Source organism: Pteropus medius, unplaced genomic scaffold (genome assembly GCF_902729225.1).
Source record: "Pteropus medius unplaced genomic scaffold, Ma_sr-lr_union100, whole genome shotgun sequence".
Lineage (NCBI taxonomy): Eukaryota > Metazoa > Chordata > Mammalia > Chiroptera > Pteropodidae > Pteropus > Pteropus medius.
Genome location: NW_024344378.1, coordinates 22,376,007 through 22,401,600, shown reverse-complemented (window position 1 = coordinate 22,401,600; position 25,594 = coordinate 22,376,007). Strand labels below are relative to the sequence as shown.

The window sequence follows — 25,594 nt, the reverse complement described above, 5'->3', positions numbered from 1 at the left end:
GTGTGATTTTATTATATCTTGGGGTGACCTTTTCCCCCATGAAGAATAGATCTGTGATTTATAATGAACCTTCACTACCAAGGCTGGCTATGAAAGTATTCTACAGCGTTACATCATTCCCTAAGGGCATTCTGGTTACAGGCACTTCCAGTTTCCAAGCTTATCACAGAGGAGAGCAGGTTGCAAGGTTCTTTTTAGAAATCAGGGTAACTTGAGACTAGCCATGCCTATGCCCAGCCACACACTGAGGTGTCTTACAAAGGAAAGGGCCTTTAGGGATACACCAGCCCAACTCTCTTATCATTTAGATTAGGGAAACTGAGGTCCTGAGTGGAGAAGTGACTTTCCCCATGCAAGAGGCCTAGAGTACTGTCTCCACATCTGGACCTTGCTCATCCCATATCCCTCACCTGGCCCAAACCCCAGCCCCACAAACGTGGTCATTGGTACACACACCCAAACCATTGCTCATGATCTGGGTTAGACACTTTCTCTTCTCATGATTTGCTTCCCAAGTGCCACATGGTAGAAGGGCTGCTGCTAATTCAACATTCAAACCAGCATCTACTTTGCCCCAGACACATTTTTTTTTTCTTCCACCAGCTAGGCACTAATATCCAGCAGAGAGTTTATTGGCATAATTTCTCCAGAAAGAGGCTGGAAGACTTAGCAAGTTCAAGCTTTAACATTTGTATCAAGGGTTTCAAAGGGCCACCCTTTTTCTCTCCCATCATCACCACCAACCCCAATCAGGCTTTCTCTACCATAGGAAGTCAGGGCACACAGAGCAGAAACAGCACAGGCCAAGCTGGTAGGCACATGATACATTATCGAATCAACTGAGCAAGCAACCATCTGGGAGCCATCTTTGTTAAGGGCAAAATAAGCCACACATGACACTGGAGGGTACAGAAAGAGGGGACTATCTTGATTCTTCTGAAGGAGGGAGGGAGGCTGGATGGGATAGAGGGGAGACTTTCCTTTTCTGTTTTCTCAGAAAACATGCAAAGAAAGGCTTCACAAATGACTAAGGTTACATAAACATCAGTATTTCTAAAATTTCCCTTTTTAAAGATGGCCACCGTTGCTGTCCATGTAGAAAGAGCACACAGTAGAATCTACTGGGCATGGAGAGAGAGAGAGACAGGCAGCGGGAGAGATTTAGTTTTCCACAAAGGTTATTAGTTTTTTTTCCTTTATTGACGGGATTTAAAATGCATATAACTGAAGGCAAAGTCCAAGGCCTAGAGAAAGATATGAGGCCCAAGAGAGAGGCTCAGAGATTCTAAAGGCGGCAGAAGGATACCCACCTAAAAAGGCCACTTGAGCTGCAAAAAGGATAGGGCAGAGAGATAGAAAATGGGAAAAAGAGAAAGGGGGTGGGTTTGGGTGGGGGGAAGTGTTTGGGAGGAAGAAGACAAATACCAGTTCAGAAATTCAGACAAAGATATGTAGTAGGAGTTAGTTTATATCCCAGGTAGGAAAAGATGGGCCGGCCCTAAGGTAGGAACATTTGTTTTAGGAAATTAGAAAAGGGAGAAATAAGAAGAGCAATGACCTCTGGCCAGGACACAACGACACCCCAGGGGCCCTTCAGATGGTGGCAGTAGTGGTGGGACTTCTTCAAACCTCTGTCATGGTCTTTTCTGGAGACCCAGTGGGGGTCTAAGGAGAATCCATCCAGCCAGGAGAAGGCAGGGGCTGGGGACCTTGATCTGGGGCTTCTGCAGAGCTCTCTAGCGGTCTTGTCATAAACAGATGATTCCCTACTTACCTACACAGGCGGTGCCGTCCTCGTTGGGCTCGTAACCCCGACTGCACCTCTTGTTGGTCCGGCATCTGTAGCTTCCATATGTGTTGACACACACAGGCTTGTCTCGAGGGCACACAAATGGGAACTGGATGCATTCGTTGGTGTCTGAAAGGCGAGGGGAGCCACTCACCCAGGAGATGTGGAGCATAGGTCCTTACTCAGGCTCTGCTGCCCCACCTACTCTGTGACCTGGGGCATGTCCTTTCTTCTTTCTTGGCCTCAACTTTCTCACTTCAGTTCCCTTGGCTGGCTCCTACTGTACTTGACCTCTATGAGTTAGGGTTGGTCCCAGGTCTTGGTCCCAGGTCTTCTCTTATCTATGGCACTTTCTCTAGGTGGTCTTGTCATAAATAGATGATTCTAGGCTTCCTATCTCCAGCCACAACCTCTCCCCGGGACTCTAGACTGGTGAATCTGTCTAACATGCATCTCAAACTTAGCAGGTCTGAAATGGAACTCTAGATTCTCTCTGTCCTTAAACCATTTCTGTCCCTTTTCCCATCTTCCCTAACTCAATCAACGCCACCATCATCCGCTCAGCTGTTCAAGCAGAAATCAGAGTGATTCCCAAGTCCTCTTTTTCCTTGCCTCTGTAGGCAATTTAACAACAGATCCCATCAGTTCGGCCTACGCAGTGCCCCTCTCATCTGTACACCTCCTTCTCACTCCTCTGCTACCAGCTTATTCCCAGCCAGCACCATCTCTTGCCTGATTTCTGCAGCTGCCTCCTGACAGGCCTCCTGGCTTACACTTCTCCCTCCAATCCATTCTGCAATCTGGTAGTCAGAGTGATCTTTCGAAAATGTGATCACATCATGTCACTCTCTGTTCAACTGCGCAGGGCCCTAAGCACAAAGTCCAGACATTTTACTGGGGCTTCAAGACTCTCCTGGACTCTGTGTCTGGCTCCTCCATCCTCTCGGTGTCTGGCTCCTGCAACCTCTCCATCCTTCTCCATCCTCTCCAGGCACGGCAGCCTCTTTCCTGTTCCTCTGACCCACCAAGCCTTTTCTTGCCTTCCTGTCTTTGCTCCCACTCTTCCCTCTGCCAACAAAGCTCTTCCCTCAGCTCTGTCTGTGGCCAGACCCTTCTCATCCTTCAGACCTTAGCTCAAAGGTCCCCTCCTTTGAGACCCTCCTTGACCACTCTGTCTAGAACAGTCTCCAGAAAGCATTTTGTTTAAAGGGTTCTTAACTCATCTAATCTAGCTGTTGGGTTACATGTTTGTGGTCTCTCTCCCCCACTAGAATGAATGTCTTCCAGAGAAGGTGCCTGGCCTGCATCCTCAGCATCCTGCACGGGGCCTTGTCTGTGGGAGGCACATAAATGTCTGCCGGATGATGAAAAGGAAGAGGCAGCCACGCTGGTGATCTCACAGGGTCCTGACAGCGCACACAGAAGATGCTGAAATTTCTGTGTACGTTCACTGTCTGTTCGGAGTGGCCGGGGTAGGGACATGGAGAGTGTAGGGAACTCATTTTCACGTACTGCTCCACTTTCTCACCTGCGGTCCTGTGTCCACGCAGTGCCCTCCACCGGAACACTCTCCTCTCTGCCTGGTGAACCCCTCATCAGCCCTCAGCTCTCAGCTTAGATCTTGCTTTCTCCGGAGAATCTTCTCGACCCCTCCCTACACTGGTTTAGGGTCCCACCTTTGTGCTCCCACCCCATCCCTGCTCACACTCAGTGGGCATCACTATTTATTCGTGTGTGTCTCTCATTGGCACTCAGCCACATGAGGGCAAGGACTGTGTCTGCCTTATTTACTCTTGTACCCAAGTAGCAAACCCATTCACCTGGGGCTGATAAGCGCTTGCTGAGAAGAATGGTGCCTGAGGGTCGAAAGGCAGAAAGTGTCCTTGACCTTACCCCTCATTGCGGTCATTGGGATGGAAGACATTGGGTTGAGGGCTTTCTGAATGCTGAGCCTCTGGGCTGCCCCTCTCCCACTCCCAGCCTTTGGGAGACGTTCAGAAAGTCATTAGATCCTCCCAGAGCTGCAGTCCTGGCAGTGCTACAGCTACCTGCCCCTTGGGACTGCCCAAGGCTGCAATCTCTTTTCTGTACTGAGACCACATTCCATACCCTGGTTTGCTCCAATGCCCCGGCAATGCACATCCTTACCTGCCAGTCCCTTGCTTGCTGTTCCACCAGTTGGTGGCTCTCCATAAGAGATATGGACCCACCCCAGCCATCACGGCCCCCAGTAGCCAGGCCTCCCTGTGAGCACTGTACAGGCAGTTGTGTGTCTCGTGCCCACACTCATTCTCTCTGTATTCATGGCAGGGGAGCACTGCCAAGTCCCAGAACTGTGGTTATTCAGCCTGCTGGTCACTAACATCACTCCCACCTTAGTGAGTCATACGGTGGTTGTCTTGGCATCTGGAGGCCGTAGGACAAACACACACTCCCTTCTCCACCCCTTCCTTGTCTGAAATCTGAGCTTCGCCAGGGCTCAGGCCAACACGCCCCAGGGAGATTCTGGCCTCTGCCCCATCCCCTGATGCTCGCAGGCAACTCACCCATGCAATGGCCATTTTCCTGCTGGGAGAATCCTTGGCCGCACTGCAAGGTGGGCAGAAGCAGAGACATTAATGAGTTGAGAAGATCCTATCTCAGGTCCTTTCCTAGACACAGGCCAGAGCAGCTGCTCCCAGACCCCAGAATGAGGGGTGCTCTTAGGTCTAGGCCTGGAGGATCCCCTCCCCGCCAGAACCCCTTCCTTTGCAGTGAGAATAGGAGACTGTGGGGAAGGCCAAGAACAGGTTCTGTTCTACCCACATAGGACCCATGTGCCTGAGCTGGGACAGCTAGTGGAAACTGGCCTTCCTGTGTCATTGCCCTCAGACCTAGGCTGGGTCTCAATTGAGACAAAGTGTAACGAGGGGGTGGAGAAGCTTTTTAAGGTGTCTCTGTTCATCCTCTTATCTGAGAACCTTTCCCACTCACAGGGGTGGGTGCCTGTGAACCAGGCTATTCTCCACCTTATTGGGCAGGGCCGACAGGATGAGCGGTGGATATCTCAGCAGGAGGAGTGAATCAAAGGCATGGTGGCTAGAATTGGAACTAACAGGCTGAGACAAATTTGGACACCTGGTCACACCAGGCTATGTCTACATGAGGGTCTCAGGAATAGCAGCCTAGTAGCAGGGCAGGAAGACTAGAAACAAAACACTTCATAGAAGACAGAAAATGTCAACTTTCAGTACTGATGAATGAGGGGGGCTGGTGGGGATTATTGGGGAAGGGTAATGTCCTCCAAGCCATGACGAAGGCCCTTGAGCTCCTGGGGCTGAGGCCACCGAGCTGCCATGGTTCCTGCTCATCCAATCTTTCCCTTGGATTTTGTAAACTCTCCTAGAAGCTTCTGTGTACGTCCCCTCTTCCATGTGAATTTAAATGGGTTCCCGTTATTTGCAACCAACTGATCCCCATCAGAGTTAGAATCTAGAATGCTTCTTCCAAGAGGCCCTGGACCACCCTCAGAAGCTAGAAGAGGCTTCGTCAGACTTGGAAAGAGCTGGGAGGGAAGCAGGAGACCTGAGGTCAATTCTTCACTCTGCTCACGACTGGCTGTGCAGCCTTGGTGAGTTCTTGCTCTTGGTCTTAATTTTCCTCCTTTGTAGAATGGGTGCAAAGACACTTGCCCTGCCAATACCTCTGGGTGTCCGTGAGGAGCAGAACAGATGTGGGCATGGTACCGTTGGCAGGATCATAATCCTGCATAATGAAATCTGCCTTTTGCAAAGACTGCCATCATTCTAGAGGCGGAATCTGCAGATTCTTGGGGCTCCATCTTCAGCCCATAGGGTTGTGGGTGGGACCTCTTTCTGCTTCTGAGGCCCAGATGCCTTTCTCACCTCCAGTGGGGCTAGGTCCTGACGTCCATCCCCATCTTGGGGGTAGGGGATCTCCAGCACCGAGTTCATCTCCCCGCTGGCCACGCTGCGGCTCACCATCTTGCCGTCTGGCCACGTCACCTCCACGCTGCTGGCTTCATCCTTCCCTGTGGGATGGAAGGAGAAAGGGTCAGCGGCAGAGGAGCGTGGGGAGAGCGGTTCTCAGTAACAGTATCACCATTCATTTATTCGTTCATTTAGTAAAAAACTTGAGAGCTGTTCTAAGTGCTCGGGAAATGGTGAACACGGCGGATGAGTTCCCGCTCCTTCAGAACAGCACGGTCCAATAGAACTTTGTGCAATGATGGCTGAGTTCTCCACCTATGCCGTTGACGTGGTAGCCCCAAGCCACACGGGGCTGTCAAACACTCGAAGTGGGATGAGTGTAACAAGAAAATGAAGTTTACATTTTATTTAGTTTTTATTAAGTTACATTTAAATAGCCACACATGGCTAGCGGCGACCACATTGGACAGTGCAGCTCTAGAGCTTACATTCTAGTGGAGAGGCCAATCAGTGTGAGGCTGCTTTATGGGAGAGGGTAAAGCCTGGCGGCATGCAGGCTGACTTTGGAGTCCTGGGTTCCAACCCTAGCTGTACCACTTACCTGGTAGGTCAGAAAGAACATGGGGTGGGGGGTTGGGTGTTTGGGAGACCTGGGGACAAATCCCAGCCCTGCAGCTGATTGCTGTATAATCTCAAGCATGTCACTTTCATATTAATATTTATATTTATAACCTGCTAGGAGTCAGGCTCTCTTTTGTCACTGGAAACATCCTTGTTTTCAGGGAACTTCTACTCTGATAGATAGGCAAACAGATGACAAATAAATAATGTCAGATATTGACAAGCTCTATGAAGAAAACAAAAAATAGGAACTGGAGTAAAGAGAAACTGAGGGTTTCTAAAAAAGGCTGGGGACCTTTTTTAGTCAGGGGCGGGCTCTTGGGGAGAAGGCATTTAAGATGAGCTCTAAATAAAAGCTGAGGTGATAAAGAACCGGAAGGTGGAGGGTACAGGAGAAAGACCACTCTATGAAGCCGAAGCTGAGATGTTTACAAAAGCTGACAGAGAAGCTCAGAGAATATTCCTGGTGAATCCATCTGCACACATCCATAGAGCAATACATTACATCATGGGCAGAAAACAAGTTGGAGAGATTTGTCAGGTGTTTAGGCATTGTCAAAGCTGGCCTGGCTCCCTGCTTAAGGCATCAGGTCCATCACTGTGGCAAGGTCAGGCTAATGGTGATGGATTGGAGTGGGGAGGAGGGGGCCCTGGGCCTCACCTGCCGAGAGAAGCTGTTCTCCTAAGTCAGTCACCTGGGGAAAAGGGCAGTGCTCAGCAGGGTGGGAGAGAGGGTGCAGCCCCCTCCTTATCACCCACCGGTCTGATCAGGTGTGGGCCAGGTGTTCAGGGGTCCACACACAAACACTCTCCCAAACATCATTTGTGGGCTGAATAGATAATATGTCACCCACATGGATGTACTACTTTCCCTTTAATGCACGTAGATACTATTAGAAAACAAGTGAAATCAAAAAATGCTGTTGAATTTTTAGTAGCTTTTGGTCATTCTTGTCCACCCATGGGTTTTACAGTGATGGATACTATGGCAGCAGAGGGTAGTTTGTGAAATATTTTCATGTATATAAAGGGTTTCCAGATATCAGAAGAGGTTGCCCTGGGGGTGGGGAGAGGACCCGGCTGAGTCCCAGCCTCTGGGGAACATTTTGGCCTTGCTGTTGCTGTGCTGACACTTAATGAGGGCAGGGACCAGCTGCCGCACTCTGGAGGTGTCAAAGGTGACTGGCCCCTCCTCGTGGGCAGGCGGGCAGCCGTCCTAGGGAGAAGCTCCTGGAGAAAACAGACACTGACCTTCTCTTCCCAGAGAGACTGCCCCCAGGCCCAGCCTTACTGGTTCCAGGGTTTGCTTTACGCAGTCAGAAAACGTTTCTCATAAACTCCTATCCCCCACTCCTTCCTTCTACAATAATTATTTTGGGGGAAGGGGTTAGAAATGGGATTAGGGTGTCAGCTACAGACTTTCTCCAGCCCCCCACCCCACATCATTTCGAAGTAGTTTCTGGAGGTTCAAGAGATTTAGCATTTTTAGGGTGTAAAGTGCCCAAATTAAGCGGCATATGTAAAAAGTAAACATTTTTTTTCCCATTAAAAAAAGGAGACAAAGAGAAGCAACTGTTTCTCACCTAAGTCAACAGAACAGCTACATGAATACATTTTCCAGCCTGACTGAAATGCCACAAATAACTCAAAAGAGTCGCCGAATATTCATAGACAATCACAAATTTACATGCTGTATCTGTGGCTGTAGTTCTGAGTCCTGCCTCCTCCCTTCCTCCAGACCCAAGGAGGTGCTGGGCTACGAGATAAGTGAGCCCAGAAGAGCTCATCTCAGCAGGACTCCCTCCTCTACCGCTGATTATTTTGCTGACTTGGGTATCCTCTTGGGGCCTCAGTTTCCTCATCTCCAAGATGGGGGTATGACCGAGAGCTCTGGCACTCCTGCGAAAGACAGTACTTCCCTGGAAAGCGAGCCTTGCCCTGGCTGACTGTCATCCCTCAGCATCCCCACCCCATCATCTCTTAGACATGGGGGCACCCTACAGTTCCCAAAGGGCTTCCATCTCTTGGCATTAATACCAGAGAATGGGCACCCCGATCTGTACCAGGTGACTCTCGGTGTTAGTGCACTAGATCCTCACAGCAGCTCCATGAGGAAGGTAGTTTTATAATTTCCATTTTAGAGCTGAAGGAGCTGAGACTTGGAGAGGTCAAGTGAATTGCCCACAGTTATCCAGCTAAGGAATGTTTGATCCCAAAGATAGTATCTGCTATACCCTGTTCTACTGGCCACCCCACACCCACGCCCAGTCCACCACAGGCTGAGCATCATGCAGAGTCTGGGATTCAGCAGGAAAGAGATAGACCCAGGTCCCATCCTGGAGGAGCTGAGTCCAGTGGTTGGGGGTGGGTGGGTAGGTGGGGGACAATGATCATAGTGATTGTGTTGTAATAAGCAGGGAAGGTGCAGCCATAGCACTGGTACCATTTGGCAAGAGAGGCGGGTGTTAAGTGTCATTTCGTTTGGGTGTTGCAGGAGGAGGAAGAGCTTGTGAGGCAGAGAAGGGAAGGAAGGAACATACCAGGTGGAGGGTGCAGCATGGGCATCAAGATGTGAAAGGGCCTGTGTGTTTGAAGGTCAGGGAGAAGTTCAAAGTGGGGGAAGCAGAGTGTGAGCATGTGCATTAGGCGGGGTGGGTAGGAGAGGAGACTGGGAGGGACTTGGCAGCCTTAGCACGTGTGGCTGACTTGAACCCTCCCAACTGCTCTGCAAGATGGACGTTTTATCCCCACTCTCCAGATGTAGACTTGGAGGCTTGGCGAGGTGAAGTGACTTGTAGATAGATGTCTGAGCTAGGACGGGAACTCAGGCTCCAGTCTCCAGGCCTGTTCCCTCTGTCCTCAGGACTTCATACAGCCACACGGCCAGGGGCCCTGGCTCCCAGACATTGTACAGGGCAGCCTTTCAGTGGCCTGTGGTTGGGTGAGCAGAGGTGGCCCCATTAACCAGCCATTGCCCTGAGGTCAAGAGCAGCAGGGAGTCGCCTCTGGCCACTTTTAAAGGACAAAGGCCAAGGAAGGACAGAGAATTGTGCTTTTTCAGAACTACAAGCCAAACAGATGGTGGAAATACAGTTGGTGGAATATTTTTGCACTTTAATAAAGCAATTTTCATGTGGGCCACTGAATTTTCCTTCCCTAAATGAGCACCAGCCGGCCTGGAGGCAGCTCTGAGTCACTTGCAAATAACTAGCTAAAAAGAAGCAATGTGTGTGTGGGTGTGTGGGGTGCCCTCAATACCTGGGGTGGGCTGGCCGAGTTGGGGAGCCCCTAGTGGAGACTGGTGGGGGCAAGTAGATTATTGGCACTGGTTTTCTGTTTCTGGGATTCCCAGAGCTGCCTCAGTCCTCTGCTAGCTAGGAAAAGGAAGGGCAGGGGTGAGGGATATGCAGGGGCAGGTGGAGAGCAACCAGGGGTCAGCAGGGCACTCAATAATGGCTGTGAGCCAAAACGTTTATTTATGAGCCTAGTGGGCCATCTGCGCCGGGAGGAGGGTGGAGGGGGGACAAGGAAAAAGGCCAGGGCTCCACCGGGCAGGGGCAGGTGGGGTAGGGGCTGACACCTCCAGAAAGGATGGTTCCACAGGATGAAGCTGAGAGCACTCTGCACAACAGAGTGGGCACTCTGGGACCCCCCATCCCCTGGGGAATGAAATATCCAGAGAAGTCCCTGGGTTTTTATTGTGTGATGCCACACATCCCAGACCTTCTCAGAGCCGGGTCTGAGAAGCTGAGTCCTCTAACCACAGCTCAGTGCTGACTGAGCAAGGCCGCCAGCTCCAGCCAGTGCAGAAATGAGCCAGAGGATGTGACCGGGTAAAGGAAGCACCCCAGAGGCCGTCTGCTGAGAGGCTCCAGTGTGCATTCACATGCTTGTCCACACCCTCGCCACACCTTGCTGCACAGGCAGGAGGTGGCAGGAAGGAAGCAGCAGCGCTGTGAGTGCTGGAAGGGGAGCTTCCTGCAACCCTCTCCCCTTCAGAGACCTCCACCTTCAGGCATGGCCTCGGGCCCCACATCTGCTTCTCAGGAATTCGGACCTTTGAGGCAGGCCTTTCTTGCGTTGATGTTCTGGAGAGGGCCCTCCTCACCCCAAACATTACAAAACAAACTGCTTAGGATTGGAAGCCACTAAATTGCCAATAAGAGATTTGCTAGATAAATTATGAAATCTGATACACAATGAAATACTGGGAAGCAAACAATTAAAAATAGAGCTGCCATATGACCCAGCAATTCCACTTCTGGGTATTTAACCGAAGAAAGCAAAAACGCTAACTTGAAAAGATATATATATTCCTATGTTCATCTCAGCAATACTAGTAATAGCCAAGATATGGAAGCAACTTAGATGTCCAGCAAGAGATGAATGGATAAAAATGTGGTATATAAATACAATGGAATATTTTTCAGCAATAAAAAAGAATGAAATTTTGCCATTTGCAACAACATGGATGGACCTCAAGGGTATTATGCTAAGTAAAAAAAGTTAGACAAATATCATATGATTTCACTTATACATGGAATCTAAAAGAAACAAAGCAAATAAATAAAAACAAACAGATTCATAAATATAGAGAATAAGCTTATAGTTGCCAAAGGGTGGGAGGTGGCGGTATAAGAAAAATAAAAAATAAAATTAAAAAATAAAATTATCAGGGCTTTATATGAGGCTTTAATGTGTCTCTTAGTCAGGGTTCTCCAGAGCGACGGAACCAATAGGATATATAGATATATAAATATAGGTAAAAGAAAGAAAACTTCACGAAAAAGAATACAGTATATATAACACATACAACATACGAAATACGTGTTAATCGATTGTGTATGTTATCGATAAGGCTTCTGGTCAACAATAGGCTTTAAAAAAAAAAATCCTGGGCAACACAAAAAGAAAACAAAGGATATATGTACGGACTTGGAACAATGTCCGGAGTTAAGATATTGTTAAGAGGAAAAAAAAACCATCCAGTTTGGGAATAATAGGAAGAGTATAGTCATTTTTGTTAAAAGAAATCCTAACGTGTATTTATCTTTAAATGTGCTGCTCTGTGTATACTGCATGCAGTAAGAGCACATCAGAAAGCATGGGACTGGGAATGGGTCACCCAGGACCCCTGTATTTGAAACTGCTCTCTGCCCCTTTCTCTCCACATTCCTAATTCCCTTACTCTGTTCTCCATTGTCTTTCTTCGCAGCACTTAACATCTTCTGACATTTGATATTATGTTTCTTACCTATTGTATGTTTCCCCTCCTTCCACTAGAATGTAAGATCACCCATGGCGAGGAGGGCGAAGGGAGAAATGTTTACTTTTTACTTAACATTCTACACAGAGTGGTGAGGTTATGAGTTATTTTTACTTTCTTTGTAGGGTGTTATATTTTCTGATTTGCCTGTAATCCATATGCATTATTCTTACAATCAGGAAAATAAAAAAAGACTTCTCAGAGCAATTGTTAGTGCTGCTTCTCCTGCAGGGCCTGGGTGCCAGGATGCGGCCCCCGGGAGAGGCCCCCTGGCTCCTTCGCAGCCCTGCCCTCGTACAGCACAGGGCTTTGGCTTCCAGGCCCTGCAGACCCCTTCTGTTCCACTGCCCTCTCCACCTGGCTCTGGGTGCCCCTGACAGTGTGGCCCTGGCCTCCCTTTCCAGGCTCTGCCTCCCCCACCATTCCCATTCTGTGGACACGCTAAACACCCTCACCTCCAGCCTTTGTTCAAGCCAGCACAGCCCCTGGAATGCTCTCCTCAGGCCCCATCCACGCCTTCCAAGTTCTTACCACACTCCAGACCCTGTTCTAGGCTCATTTTCTTGGGAAAGCTGCCCAGAGCAGAACTAATTTTTCCTGCTCCGGTCCTCTCACAGCCTCTGGGCCACTATGATGGCACATCCAAATCTGCCTTGCACCAGAATTCCTGTGTCCATCTGCCTTTTACTGATTGAGAGCCTGGAGGGCAGGGAGCATTTCCTCTTTGTACCATCTGTCTCTGTACCATGTCTCTCTGTGTCTCTTGGTCTCCCCCAGGCCTCGTCTCAGTCTATCTCCACCCTGTTCTCTTTCCTCAATCCTTCATTCCATTTAGCCTTCTCCACTGGCTCCCTCTCTTCCTGCCCCATTGCTGGCTCCTCCATCAATCAGGAAGGCCTGTGTTGTGTTCGACCCATGAAGGAGATTCTTCTGGATGTGGGGGCCTTGGAGCTGCAGGCATGGAGTCCTCCTGCCTCTCGCTGCATCCCAGGCTGCTGGTCCTGCTGCTTGCTGAACTGCCAGGCCCAAGGCTGACCCACGGGGCCAGTCCCCAAGAGCAGCCTTCCTTCAGTGCCTCTGGGAGTGAATCTTGGCAACAGAGAGGAGTCTGCAGGGGACCTGTGGAGCTATTTGAACAAGAGTTCAGACCCAGAACAAATCCCATGGCCTTGCAAAATGCAAAAGTTGGCAGTCAGGACGGGCTTCCAGCTAAGTGCAGCATCCATAATCCTGAGCATGGGAGGCAGACAGTCATGAAAAGGCACATGATTCCACCAAATGACCTGGCCAAGGCTGCCCAGTTGAGGAGCAGGTCTGTTCTCTTGGCAGGGGCAGACACTGGCCAGAGAGGAGACCCAGTGAGGCCCATAATGTACATCTTAAAATAGCAGAGGCAGCCCAAGGGATGTAGGGAAGGAGAACCAGCCCCAGGCCTGGCCTTGCCATTGATTTGCTATGTGAGTCTCAATTTCCTTATCTGTGTAATAGGGTGAGGGTTGATGTCCAGCTGGCTACCTGGACGAACATCCCACCTATGACACCATGGCAGTCGCCTTGAATCTTGAACGGCCTCGTTTGGGTCACCTGCTAACGGAGGGGATGTGGATGTCCAAGGAGAAAGAGGCAGAGCAAGAGGACCTTGGCTGGCTTCACACAGAGCAGCTATGGGAGGTCAAGCAGTCAAGTCACAATGGTCGAGAGGTCCGAGTCCAAATCCAGCCTTCCCTACTTTCTGCAGGTGCGATTTGGGGCAGGTTGCTTAACCTCAGCCTCAGTTTCGTGACCTATGAAATTGGGTTTATGACTCATCAAGTGGTGATGAGAACTAAATGAGGTATTTTAGCCCAGTGCTTGGCACATGCTAAGTGCTTGATTCATGTTGGCTACTGCCGTTTTGCCAGAGAGGACTACGTATTTAAAAGTCATCCTGTACTTTAAAGGCCAGCATAGCAAATGGCTACCTTAAAAGTGATAAACTTTCCAACTGCAGGCTCACCCATTCAGGGTAAAATAGCCCAAGACTATGCTCATATAACTGGGATGTGAGTCCCCTAAATTCTTATGTTTCTTTTTCAGACTGCATAAAAATTATGTGTTTCCTATAAAAATTGGAAAACACACACATAAAAAAATATGGAAGAAAATAAAAATCACATACGCAGGCAGGTCTGGATTTGAATCCCATCTCTGCCATTTACCTATTACGTATCTTGGGCAGGTTTCTTAATTGTTCGATTCTCAGTTTTCCCATTCGTAAAATGGAGATGAATAACGCCCATCTCACACAGTAGTTATGAGGGTGACATGAATATTAAGAGTAAAGTGCCACTGTGCCTGGAATGAGTAAGAGTTACCGTATTAGTCCAGTCACTCAGAGAATCACTGTTCACATTTTTTACATTTTCTTTCCCTGTTTTTCTATGCACCTATGATGTGTGTATAATATTAACCTATACATATGTATTTATTGATTCAAGGCCATAATGCCTATTCTTTTTATATTAACATTATATCACCTCACGAGGTGCTAACATATGGAGGAGGATGTCTGACTTTGAACGTAGTTACATTTGACTCAAATGCTTCCTTAACCATTGTTTTAGTAAAGACACTCATGTCTCCCACTAGCGTTTCTCAACATTTTCCTCCCATTATTGCCCCTCTCTTCAAGAAGGCTCTTTAGACTTCTATTTTTCTAATTCCCTCTCCCAGTGCATGTCTTTAAAAATGTTTTATTTTGAAATAATTATAGATTCACAGAAAGTTGCAAAGACAGTACAGGGAGACCCTGTGTACCTTTTACCCAGTTTCCCCGAATGATTACGTCTTCTGTAACTACAGCACAGTGTCAAAATGGAAATGAACATTGGTACAAAGTGTATGGCTAGATCTGTGTCATTTTATCACATGCAGATTTGTGTAGCCACCACCATAATCAAGATACAGAATGACTCCATGCCACCCAGACCTCCCTCGGGCTATCCCTTTATAGTCACACCCACCCCTCTCCTTTTCACCGTTTCTAACCCCCAGCAACCACTGATCTATGTTCCATCTCTACAATTTTGTCATTTCAAGAATGCTATATAAATGGAATCAACAGTATGTGACTTTTTGAGATTGGCCTTTTTTTGTCTGCTCACCGTAATGCCCTCGAGAGCTATCCAGGTTGTCGTGTGTGTCAACAGTTCATTCCTTCTTATTGCTGAGTAATAGTCCATGGTGTGGAAAGACCACAGTTTGTCGAACCATTAACCTATTGAAGGACATCGAGGTTGTTTCCAGTTTGGGCTATTACAGATAAAGTTCTTATGAACAATCTCGTATAGATTTTTATGTGGACATAAGTTTTCATTCATCTGGGATAAATGCCCAGGAGTGCAATTGTTGGTTCTGACAGTAGTTGTATGTTTAGTTTTTTCTTTTTTTTTTTTTTAAAGAAACTACCAAACTATTTTCCAGAGTAGCTGCACTATTTTACATTCCCACCAGCGATGCATGAGAGATCCAGTTTCTCTGCATCCTTGCCGGCATTCGCTATCGTCACCAGGGGTTTAGTGAGACAATTTAATCACTAAGCCAACTCCCAAGAAGCCAGAGAAACAGCTGGGTTGGATGATTTTGGTGTAGGCCAACATTTGAAGAACAAGGCTACACCCTGGACAAATGGAGGATTAAATACTCTGATCCCAAAGTGAGGAATTCGGTAGAGGCACCGGGGTGGGGACCCCTGCAAGGGGGTAGGGCATGAAAACTTCCCTCAGGTGCTCAAGTTTATCTCACAGCAAGGCTGCCTTCAATAGCCGATGTGCATCTCGGCTGTTGTAGTAATGTGGTACCTGGAAGATGCTCATGCTGTCAGTTCTGCATCACTCAGCATGATGCTCAGCATGACCCACTGTCCCATCGACAGCTCATTGCCTAACCCTTCCCCTGGCCCTGACTCACCCAAGCCAAAGTGTGCCACAGGCTCCATCTCGCACAGGTAGCCTGAGCCTCCATCGATGATCCTCAGGTGAGCCCCACTCTTCTTGGTGTAGAGCACGACCTTCGCTCCCCTGGCGAAGGCCCCAAACCGGGTCCTAGGCACCACTCGCAGCCAGTTATTGCTGAAGCCCTGTAGGTGGGGAAGGAAGAGAGGATGGGCATCAGTGGAGTGGGCAGGGGGAGCAAGGATGGAAGGTAAGAGAGGGAGAGAGGGAGAAAGAGGAAGAGAAGAAAAGGGGCAGAGGAAAGAGAGAGGAGAAGGAAGCAGGCAGGGAAAGTGAGCAATGCAGACAGGGTGGCTGAAGTTTGGAAAGAGAGTTACTGAAAAACAGGAGGGAAAGCCAAGGATTCGGGAAAAACAGTTTTTGGAGAAGAAGTATCAGTGGAAGAGAGAGGGGCAGAGGGCTTCTCTATAGAGGGGGACCTTTTGGGAGGTTTACTGTGCTTCTGGGAATTTATTTGCTTCTTCCAGGCCTCGGGACATCCATTTCCTGTCATGTATCCCGGGCTCATCTTCCCTCATCCACCCTAGGTCCAGGGGAGGACATCAGGCTTGGCTCTGTGGGTCCCGAGGTCCGTGCACACCTGATTTCCCCGGAAGACGGACAGCGGCTGAGCCATGGACTCTCCGTGGGACAAGATGAGGTCCAGCATCCCATCTCCATCGAAGTCTGTCACCACACCCCCTGCAACAATGCAGATTGCACTCTGGCCATTGGCCAGGAGACCCACGGGGGAGAGGGCTCCCCGACCAGTACCATGTCCACAGCCCTTAGTGGGGGAGATGCTGGGGCAGGAAGACGGGCTGGAAGCCTGTCTCCTCTCCTAGCCAGCTCAGGATAGGGATTCACGGAGGAGGGGGTTCTCTTTCCTTCCCCTGGACTTTTATGTTACTCAGACCACAAGGCCTTCTTTCTATTATACACACCTTTTATATTTACATACTTTTTTTTTGGTCAATCTATGAGGTATCTATATATACTTGGTCTTCTCTGGGTCCTCACTATATCTCAGAGAGATGAGGAAGACAGATGTAATTATCTTCATTTTATGGATGTGGAAAACGAGACCCAGAAGATGAAGTAACTTTTCCAAGATCACCAGCGAGGCCATGGCAGCACTGGGTCTTGGGACTCCTAAGCCAGTGCTCTTTCTCTGATACCAGACTGAGTGCCAAGAGGGGAGGGGTCAGACTTCAGGACCTCCAGCCTCTCTTTTCCATCCCCACTGGGCAAGGCATCACCAGAGAAGTTACTTCCCATGGATTCCTGGGCTCCACCCCTGGCCTCCTTGGGACTGGGAGGATGAACCATCCCTTCCTCTGCTTCCTGCCTGGGATTCTCAGGGCCTCCTCCTTCTAAACTCTCACCCCTGTCCTAGGGTCTCAACCTTCAGAGTGGCAGAGACAGGAGGAGACCTTCGGTGGGGTTGGCTGCCCCATCCTTCCCGCCCTCATCCCAGGGTATGGGCAGCGTGCTGAAACAGGGGAGTCCAGGCCGAGCCCTCAGGTGCCTTTACCTGTGCCCCGGCCCTCAGGTTCCAAGGCATCACCAGGATTGAGCTCCTCGATGAGGGGGTCACCATGTTCCCTGCGGATGACGCTGCAGGAGAGGAGACAGGCCGTTCATGGATGAGTAAGTGCCCGTGAGGCCCCCAATGGGCACCTGAAGCTAGAGGCCTATTAGCTCCCTCCATTCTCTGTCCCCTGAGCATCCCCAGGTCCCACTGTGCACGGGCTGACGCCTGGATGCTTACGGAGCCACTCTGTGCTCACAGACCCTGTCTACACCCTGCCTGTTCTCTTCTTGGGTCTTAATTTAGGTTGGTAAATATTGATTTTTCCTTCTCTAATGGATGAATTATAGACAGCCTGGGAAAGGGCAGTTGATGGATGGAGAAGGGACAGGGACACAGCTACCTTCAACTGACCTTCACTTTCTTTCAAGTGGCCCTGAATTTCCAAGTTCTGGATGGTACCCAGGGTTTAAACCCCACTCAAATGCCACCTCCTCCAAGCCTTCCCTCATCGTCCTGTAGAGGCAACGCCTTCCTGCTCTGCCTTTATCACGTTTCTGGCCTTTATCACTTTCTTCTTTGTGTTAAAGCTCTGTATGAATGCATCTTATCTCCCCAGTTAGACTGCGAGCTCTTCACAGGCTGGGACCATGTATTATTCATCTTTGCATCTCCCACAGCATCTAACATAGTTCCTGGCTCTCAGAGAGCAGAACGCACACGTCTGTGGGATGCATGGATGAATTCCAGGGGCGGGAGGGAAGAAAGGGGTCCCTTTGGGTTGCTGGGGTTCTGTCTATTTTGAACTCTGAATCACGGTAATTTTTGCTTCAGAAAAGTCCACTGAGGAAGTCCTGCTCTTTCTCCACACTAAGCTGACTGCTGCTGATGGCAGTAAACTTTTCTCTAAATTTTCTCACTCATCAGACTCTCGCAGCCTTGCGTGCTCTGCCCTAGATGTGTGGAGCAATGTCCGGGGGGAAAACAGAGGGTCAGGAGAGATCTGTATCACTCTCCCTAACCACACTGCAGGTGACTGTTGTCTGACCAAATCACGAGAGTCCCCAGAGAGCTGTGATGTGGCCAGTGCATTCAGGAGGGAACCGAGGTCCTCTAAGCTGGAGCCTATGGGGGCTAGATGGCAGAGTGTTGGCAGAACTGCAGGGTGTCTGCAAGGTTGAGCGGGTGCCTTAAGAGATGTCCTCTGTCCACGTGGGGCATCTGTGCTGAGCACATCCACGTGTGCAGTCTGGGCAGTGGGCAGTGTGTCTGGCTGCACTTGGCTGTGTGTACACCTGCTAGAGGTGTGTATGCCTCAGCTTGCAAACACCCACAGTCCCTTTGACCACGCACGTCCTGCAGACTCTGCCACAGCAGAGACACTTCTTTGGTTCAGGTGACAATGCAGTTTAGGTCCCTAAGGATACAGCTCGGCAGTTCCACTATGTTTATGTATTTGCTGAACAAGTTTTTCTGCAGCAACCTGTGTGTGCCGGGTACTGGGTGGGCACCTGTGGCTGTGGTGCATGTCAGGAAGGATGGAGCCAGGGTCCACACGACGGGGAGTCTCATGCAGAGTGCTGAAGGCTGACAGGAGAGTGGGGCCGAGGGGAGTGCAGAGCTGGGCAAGCTCATCCAGATCTGGGTAACCAAGGCAGGCTTCCTGGAGGAAGGCCAGCTAAAGTGAGACCAGCGTGATAAGTATGTGTCAGTCAGACGAAGAGAGAGGAGAGAGAGGCAGAGGGTGTGGGCAGCATGAGGGTCCAGGCCTGGCACAGCATAAAACTGAAAGAAGCTGGGAGTGTTTGGTGCTTAGTTGTAAATGGGGAAGTGGAGGGTGAGGAGGCTGGGGACAAAGTAATGAGGCATGGGACATGCGTCAAAGAGAAGGCTTCTAAAATGTGGAACAGGTGTGGCCAGATTTGCAATTTCAACTGCTTGTTCTGCTGGACTAGACACAGGAAGACTGTCTGGAGGTGGGTGCAGGAATCCCCTAGAGACAGTGCCAGGGTGGTGTAGGGTGGAGAGATGAGAACAGATCAGAGGTGTGTTTAGATGGATAAGTCGTGGGATCATGCATATCCAGATTGGTCTGGGAGAGCCCTATTGATGCCTGTTGTCTTGCCATTATTAATAGGGTCCCCTTGCACTCTCATTAAGCGACTGGTTTGGGTGATGCATTCTTTGATTGCTCCAGATGTCACTGAAATACTTGCAGACTCAAGAACACTGAGGCTTTGAGTCGCCAGTGCCTCCTACAAGGAGCCTACCATGCTCCGTTTAGTGACAGAGACAGGTGAGGACTAAACTTCCAGAGTCTCCAGCTGTGTGGGGCCCTCGGCCACATAGACCTGGGAAGTGGCTTCCATTGCCACTGTGTAAATGTAAACACACTAACTCATGGGGCAACCACATGGTGACGCTGGGGGTGACCCAGAGGGAAGCTGGGAGATTTGACAGGGGCTGGGCAGGCACGTGGACAGGGAGGTGCCTGGGTTCTTGGGCCACAGAGATGAGAGAGCACTAGACTCCTTGGTACTCAGGGTCTCTGAGTACCCTGAGTAGGAAAGCGGTGTCTTAGCCAAAGAAGGAAAGCGGTGTCTCTGTTAACGAGCAATTGATCTTCCGCAATTAATCTGGAAGTTGTGAATAAGCTTTTTGCAAGGCACCTAATTAGTAAATCTGGTGCCTTTAGGGGGTGATTACATCCAGTCATGATTGATGCTTTGTTCATAATTATATTTTAAAATGTGCTTAGTCACAGCTCTCGCCTTTTATTAATAGGTAGGGCCCCCCCCAAGAGAGAGGGGATGGGGACCTTGGGAAGCCCAGCAGGTGATCCAGCCCATTTCCTGAATCCCAGGGCCTGGCTCACTCTCCTCTCCTGACCTGGTCCTGAGCACCATTAGTATGTTTTAGACTAGGAATGGGGACATCTCAAGCCATGTGATTCCTGAAGTTCATTCCATGACAGTGGTTCTCAAACTTTATGCCTAATGCCTTGTACTCTTATTAAAAATAGAGATTCGTGGGCCTTACTCCCTGAGATTCTGATTCAGGAGATCAGAGTGGGTCCTAGGATTCCACTTTAATAAGCACTCAGTGATTCTGATGCCAACGGCCTCTAGAGCTCTCTTAGACAAGTGTTGCCTCCGAAAATCTAACTTTTCCTCCCTAGACACAATGCTCAGAAGCTTGCAGATTCCTTCCATTCTATAATTCCCTTTACTTTATCTACCATTAATTGTCTCATTCAGCATTTCCCAAAGGATGCCTTGCAGAGCATTCATCCCAGAGAAAAATCTTTGAAACAAATGTCCTATGGTCAAATCTATTTGGAACACTCCATCCACAGGGTCCATCCACTTTTGGAAAGTAAAACTACTTGTTAAAGACTCTGAGAAGTCCTGCAGTCAATAAACCTGCCTGTGTTTGCCTGGCCCCGGTGTACCTAAGGAGATTTGCCTCTGTGACCTCTTTTGTGGTAATGTGAGTTTCTATCTTGTGGAGCTTGACTTCCGGGCATACTTTGGGCCACGTCCCTCTGCTCATTATCTCACCCAACACCAGGAGGCCCAGGACTCGCCCTCCATCCCCGTAGCCTCTCGCTCAATCTCTGTCCTTCCCTCCTCTCTGTTCCTTCATCAGGGGACTTTCTTCCACCTCAGCCCTTGGAACTTTCCTTCTGAATCCTACACCTTCTTCTCTGACCCCAGCTGTCAACCGGCCGCGAGCCAGGCTGAAGTGTCTACCGGAAGAGGCGGTTGGCTGAGGAGCTTCGGTGGGCAAAGTTGTTGAAGAAGATCTCTAGCTCCTGGTCATTGTCAAAGTCGGCGGTGATGACTGTGCGGACAGGGGAGGGCATGGAGAACTTGGGCGAGGCGATGTCCTGGGAGGAGAGAAGGCTGTAGGTCAGCAGACAGATACGTGGGAGAGTGTGAGTGGGCAAGAGGCTGACTCCTCCACTGTGTGTGTGTGTGTGCGAGCACAAAGATAAAAGATAGCCTGACCTCACACCTCTCTCACGTCAGACCTGGCAAGGAGAGGGGTGTGTGTGTGTGTGCGTGTGTGTGTGTGTGTTTAGGACAACACCAACTTCAAGTTGCTTGTAGGAGAAAAAGGAGGCAAGAGGAGCAGTCCTAATTCACACCAGTGAAGACTTGGCTGTTCCGTAGTTGGGATCACATGTAGCCCTCCCATCCGTCACTTGAGGAAACACAGACATCAGCATTCCCATTTAAAGGTGAGGGAACCGAATCCTGGAGAGGGAGGGGAATCACCCATAGTCATAGCTAATGAGCAGGGCCATAGCCAGGGCTTCTGACTCCAGATGCTATGTATGGTATGTATCCTTCCTCCTCCCCAGGAAGAGTCGTAAGCTGGGTGGACACAGGAAAGGGCTGCGCATTTGAATCCGGGCTCCTCTGCTGACTAGTTGTGTGATCTTGAGCAACTTACTTAACCTTTTGGATCTTACTTTCCTCATCAGTAACATGGGGATAGTATTAGTGGTCCAGGTTCTGAGGGCTGCATATAAAATGCTTGGCACAGAGTGGGCACAAGATAGATCACTGACAATGTGTCCTGGCCTTGACCTTGCTCTCAGCCTCATGGAAGGTGGCAGAAGCTGCCTTTGTTACCTTATGTTGTTTCTTGAGAGTCTTTTGATTTTATTTTTGAGACATTTGCTTTTGGGGGTGGGGCTTGCAGTATCAGACATACCTGTTCAGGGCTCAGGGGAGACCCCGGAGCCAGGATAGCTCAGATGGGACCTCAAAGTACTTGGTGGACCTGGCAAAGGGTCCTAGGTGTGGAACTTAACCTTTGAAGTAGGAGAGATGTGTAGGGTGACCTTTAGACTTGAAAGCCTGCATAAATCCCAGGGCCCACATGGAGAGGGCCCTGGGAAGGACACAGTGGTGTTTCTGGGAGTACCGCTCTGCCCCAGGCCTCGTATTGCAGGCCCTGTCCATTGGCTGCAGAATGAGCTGGTTTGGGACAGCTGGCGAGCTGCCTGTTCTGGGAGGCCAAGGAAGGAGGCTGTCCCTGTCAGCGCAGTAATGAGGCTGATTAAGAGCCCGGCCAGCTGGCCAGAGAGGGCTGAGCAAGACCTTGGGAGCTGGGGAACAAAGAGACCTCAGGATCTCTAACTCGTTATTATTCTATTGATCCTGTAAAAATGGAAACCTACATAGCCCCCATGGGGTTGCCCTACTGGACGCCTGGGCTTCCAAGATAATGTATGTAAAGTGCTTAGCGCAGTTCCTGGCACATGGAAGGCATTTGATAAATGGGGTGTCTATTATTATTACTGCTTCTGTGAGCTCTGGGGAGGGGCCATCAGGAGGGTTAGCAGGGTTCCTCAGCCTTGGCACATTGACATTGAGGCTGATCTTTCTTTGCTGTGGGGCCGTCATGTGCATTGTAGGACACTCAGCAACACCCCTGGCCTCTGCACAGTAGAGGCCAGTGATACCTCCTAACCCATTTGTGACAACCAAAAATGTCCCCAGACATTATCCAATAAATGTCTTGGGGTGAGGGCAAAATTGCCGCTGTTGAGAACCTGGGTTGGAACAAAAACCTGAATAAAAATGGAAATCATCAGGCTCCCAGGATCAACGGCCCTGAGTTCAGGGCATTCCTCCTCCCCATCCAGAGAGTCTGGCTCACATGCCTCCGCGGGGAGCGAGTGGCTGGGCCTGAGCACCCCAGTGTGGCTGCCTATGGGGCAGGTGGTCACCCAGACATAAGGTTCCTGGAGACTTCCCTGGGACCATCAAGCCTCAGGCAAATGCTGGGACTTTCTCACTCCCCCAGGTACCTTCAGAATAATCCCGACTCCATGAGATCGGTGTCAACCATCCACTGCCCTCCATTGCCCTCCTTGAGAAAGCCCCAAACTCAGGCTCATGAGACTGGTGGCACCTCCATTACTGTCACCAAAGAGCCCCTCTGAAGAATTCTTGGCATCACAGTCTATTGACAGCTCAGGGAGGGGGCACAGAGAGGGGTTTGAGGTCACCTTGCCCACCATCTGCAATTTCTCCTTTGAGGGCAGCTATTGGATCTCTGTGGCCCCCACTTGCACCCCTGTACCTCCCACTCCCCACTGAGCCCTTGGCCTGAAATTGGAAAGTCTCAGGCCTGGACTACATATTAGTTTTCCCAGGAGCTACCAGGAAAAATGGCCCCCAGAGAATGAAGTGCCCCTCAAAGGGCCTCCTTGGCCTGCCCCCCTTGGGCAGTCGCTGTCCCTCCTCTGCTGCTGGATCGCTCTGCCCCCGCCTCTAGACACCGTACAGCAGCCAGGCTGGAGTCCATTACTGTCACCCAGGTGTTATCTTCCTTCCGGCCCCCATACCCATTCCTCACCCCCAGGCTCTGCAGAGCCACAAGCCCCTTCTCAGCCTGGTGGGAGGCACAGGCGCGGCTGCATCCCCAGAACTTTCTAGGGCCACTCACAGTGCTAAGCAGTGAAGGGAGGGCAGGTGGGAGGGACTGGCGCCTTCTTACCCGAAATCGGACTTTCCCATGGGCGCTCATCTGCAGATAGAGGCGGTGGGGGCCGTTCCAATTGCCGTAGACTATGTCCACTTTGCCATCGCGGTTGAAATCGGCCAGGGCAACACCTCGCCCGTGCTGGTGGGGGTCATCTACACCTAAGAGGAAAAGCAGGAGCCCTCAGGACAGTGTCCCCTGCAGGCTCCATACATACTCACCTTGTGGGAGCTCCGCGGGGAGCAACGAGGGAGGGCGACCCTCTCCTGCTGTCCCTGCTCTCCTGGGAGACACGGCTGCTGTCTCACACAGCTGCTCCGTAGGGGTGGGAGGTGGGACAACCATCCAGTTGCAAAGGGAACCGGAAACTTGTCTTCGAGCAGCGTTTGCTCAGCAAGCACACTATTTTTTTCTGTTTTGGGGTAGCATGGGTAGGTGGGGGGACCAGTGGAAATTCTAGAGGACTGAAGTCCCCCCAGCCACCTCAATACTGCCACTGGTTCACAGTAAGTTGAACATCATTCTTGCTCAAACCTCTCAGTGACTCCTCAGTACTCTTGGGTCAAGTTGAAATTCCTGCCCAGGGAGCACAAGGCCCTTCCCACCTTCTCTGGCCTTTGTCTGGTGCCACTCCCCCTCTTGCTCATAAGCAATGGGTGCCCTGTGTTTCTTCCATTTCTCGAACGAACTGGGCTCTTTCAAGCCTCTACTCAAGCTGGTCTCTCCTCCTGGAATGCTCTTTCCCCATCTCTTGGTTCCCTGACTACTTGTTTTTCTTCTCCTCTCAGCCACAGTGTCACCTCCTTAGGGAAGCCTTCCCTGACTACTCACGAAAACAGCCCCTCCCGCCCACCCTGTTATTCACCCTGGCAGTTATTCACCATTGTGCAGATCACACACAGAGTTATGCCTCTTTGGGGTTCACTCGCTTAGGGTCCGGTTTTCCTACTAGACCTTAGGCTCCGTGAGGTCAGGGAACGTCTTCAGGGACCTGTGTTCACACAGCATCTATCTCAGTGCCTGTGGTGACCTAGTAGTTTTCAGTAAACACTTACTGAATAAATAAAAGAGACATAAATAATTTACCAGAGGCAACTGGGGACGTTGGTGACAGCAGAGGAAATACCGCACCATGACAGAAAAACCCACAGTGTGCCTTGTGGGATCTGGGAAGGGAAGTTTGTGTGTCCAATGTCACCTGCTCATGCTGTCCCTGCACCTGCCAGTGGCCGGCGGGACCGAGCTGCTCCTGGGGGAGGACGGAGGGTGGCTTTGCCTAGAGGAACGGCCTGACCTCCTAGGTGACCAAAGCAGACATGTTCCCTTGGGCCAAGTGTGGAGCTAAGAAGCAGCGGATGCAGCTCTAAATACCCACACTGACTCTTTTGGAAGAGAAACTGCCTTTGGTCATCAGGTCCTCAGAGATGGCAGGTGACGGGACAATACACCGGGTGGTGTGGGGGATCACAGACCCCAGGGCACAGGAAGCTCTTGCCAACACGGAGATCCTGAGGATGGGAGTCAGGAGAAGGTAGCAGGGGCTGGGGGTGGGAAGCTTGGAGGCTGAGCACCCTCCTGGGGGAGGAAAGAGTCTGAAGGATGGGGGTGTGGGGAGAAGAGGTAGTGAGACCCAGGCTTGAGAAACAGGGTTTGCAAAGGAATGGGGCAGTTCCCAACCCCTAGGATTAACAACCCATTAATTCTCTGCAAAACTCCCCAACCCTAATGTCAGTGGCCTTTTGTGTTGGTCCATTTCTCTCCTACCTACGAGGCACCTTGACAAGGAGCTCGTTCCCTTTCACGGGAATAATCGGTGCCAGGCTGCATTTCACAGCAGCATCTGTTTGGGTGATGAATGCCCTCTTGACATGTCTTGTTAAACCCCTGCAATCATTCTGACTTTCAATTACGGGCCTCGCACCTTTCCTCTCTCCTCCCGCCTGATACCTTCTCCCACTCCAACTTGTTTGCTCACCTCTGCTTCCA

At 50.2% G+C, this 25,594-nt stretch overlaps 1 protein-coding gene across 4 annotated transcripts in view; it reads right to left on the bottom strand.

Annotated features, from left to right (window-relative positions):
* Positions 1–25,594, bottom strand: part of CRTAC1 (cartilage acidic protein 1) — a 149,574-nt gene that overhangs the window by 19,023 nt on the left and 104,957 nt on the right. For all 4 annotated transcript variants that reach the window (XR_005654710.1, XM_039871576.1, XM_039871574.1 and 1 more), the window contains exons 7-14: positions 23,624–23,769; positions 20,860–20,996; positions 17,111–17,193; positions 16,178–16,278; positions 15,554–15,722; positions 5,674–5,819; positions 4,336–4,378; positions 1,775–1,918 (exon numbers count right to left, since the gene is read on the bottom strand). Coding sequence is in view for 3 of the 4 variants with exons in the window: in XM_039871576.1 (XP_039727510.1) it covers positions 1,775–1,918; positions 4,336–4,378; positions 5,674–5,819; positions 15,554–15,722; positions 16,178–16,278; positions 17,111–17,193; positions 20,860–20,996; positions 23,624–23,769 (969 nt within the window). In the remaining variant the exon portion in view is untranslated. The remainder of the gene's footprint in view (positions 1–1,774; positions 1,919–4,335; positions 4,379–5,673; positions 5,820–15,553; positions 15,723–16,177; positions 16,279–17,110; positions 17,194–20,859; positions 20,997–23,623; positions 23,770–25,594) is intronic.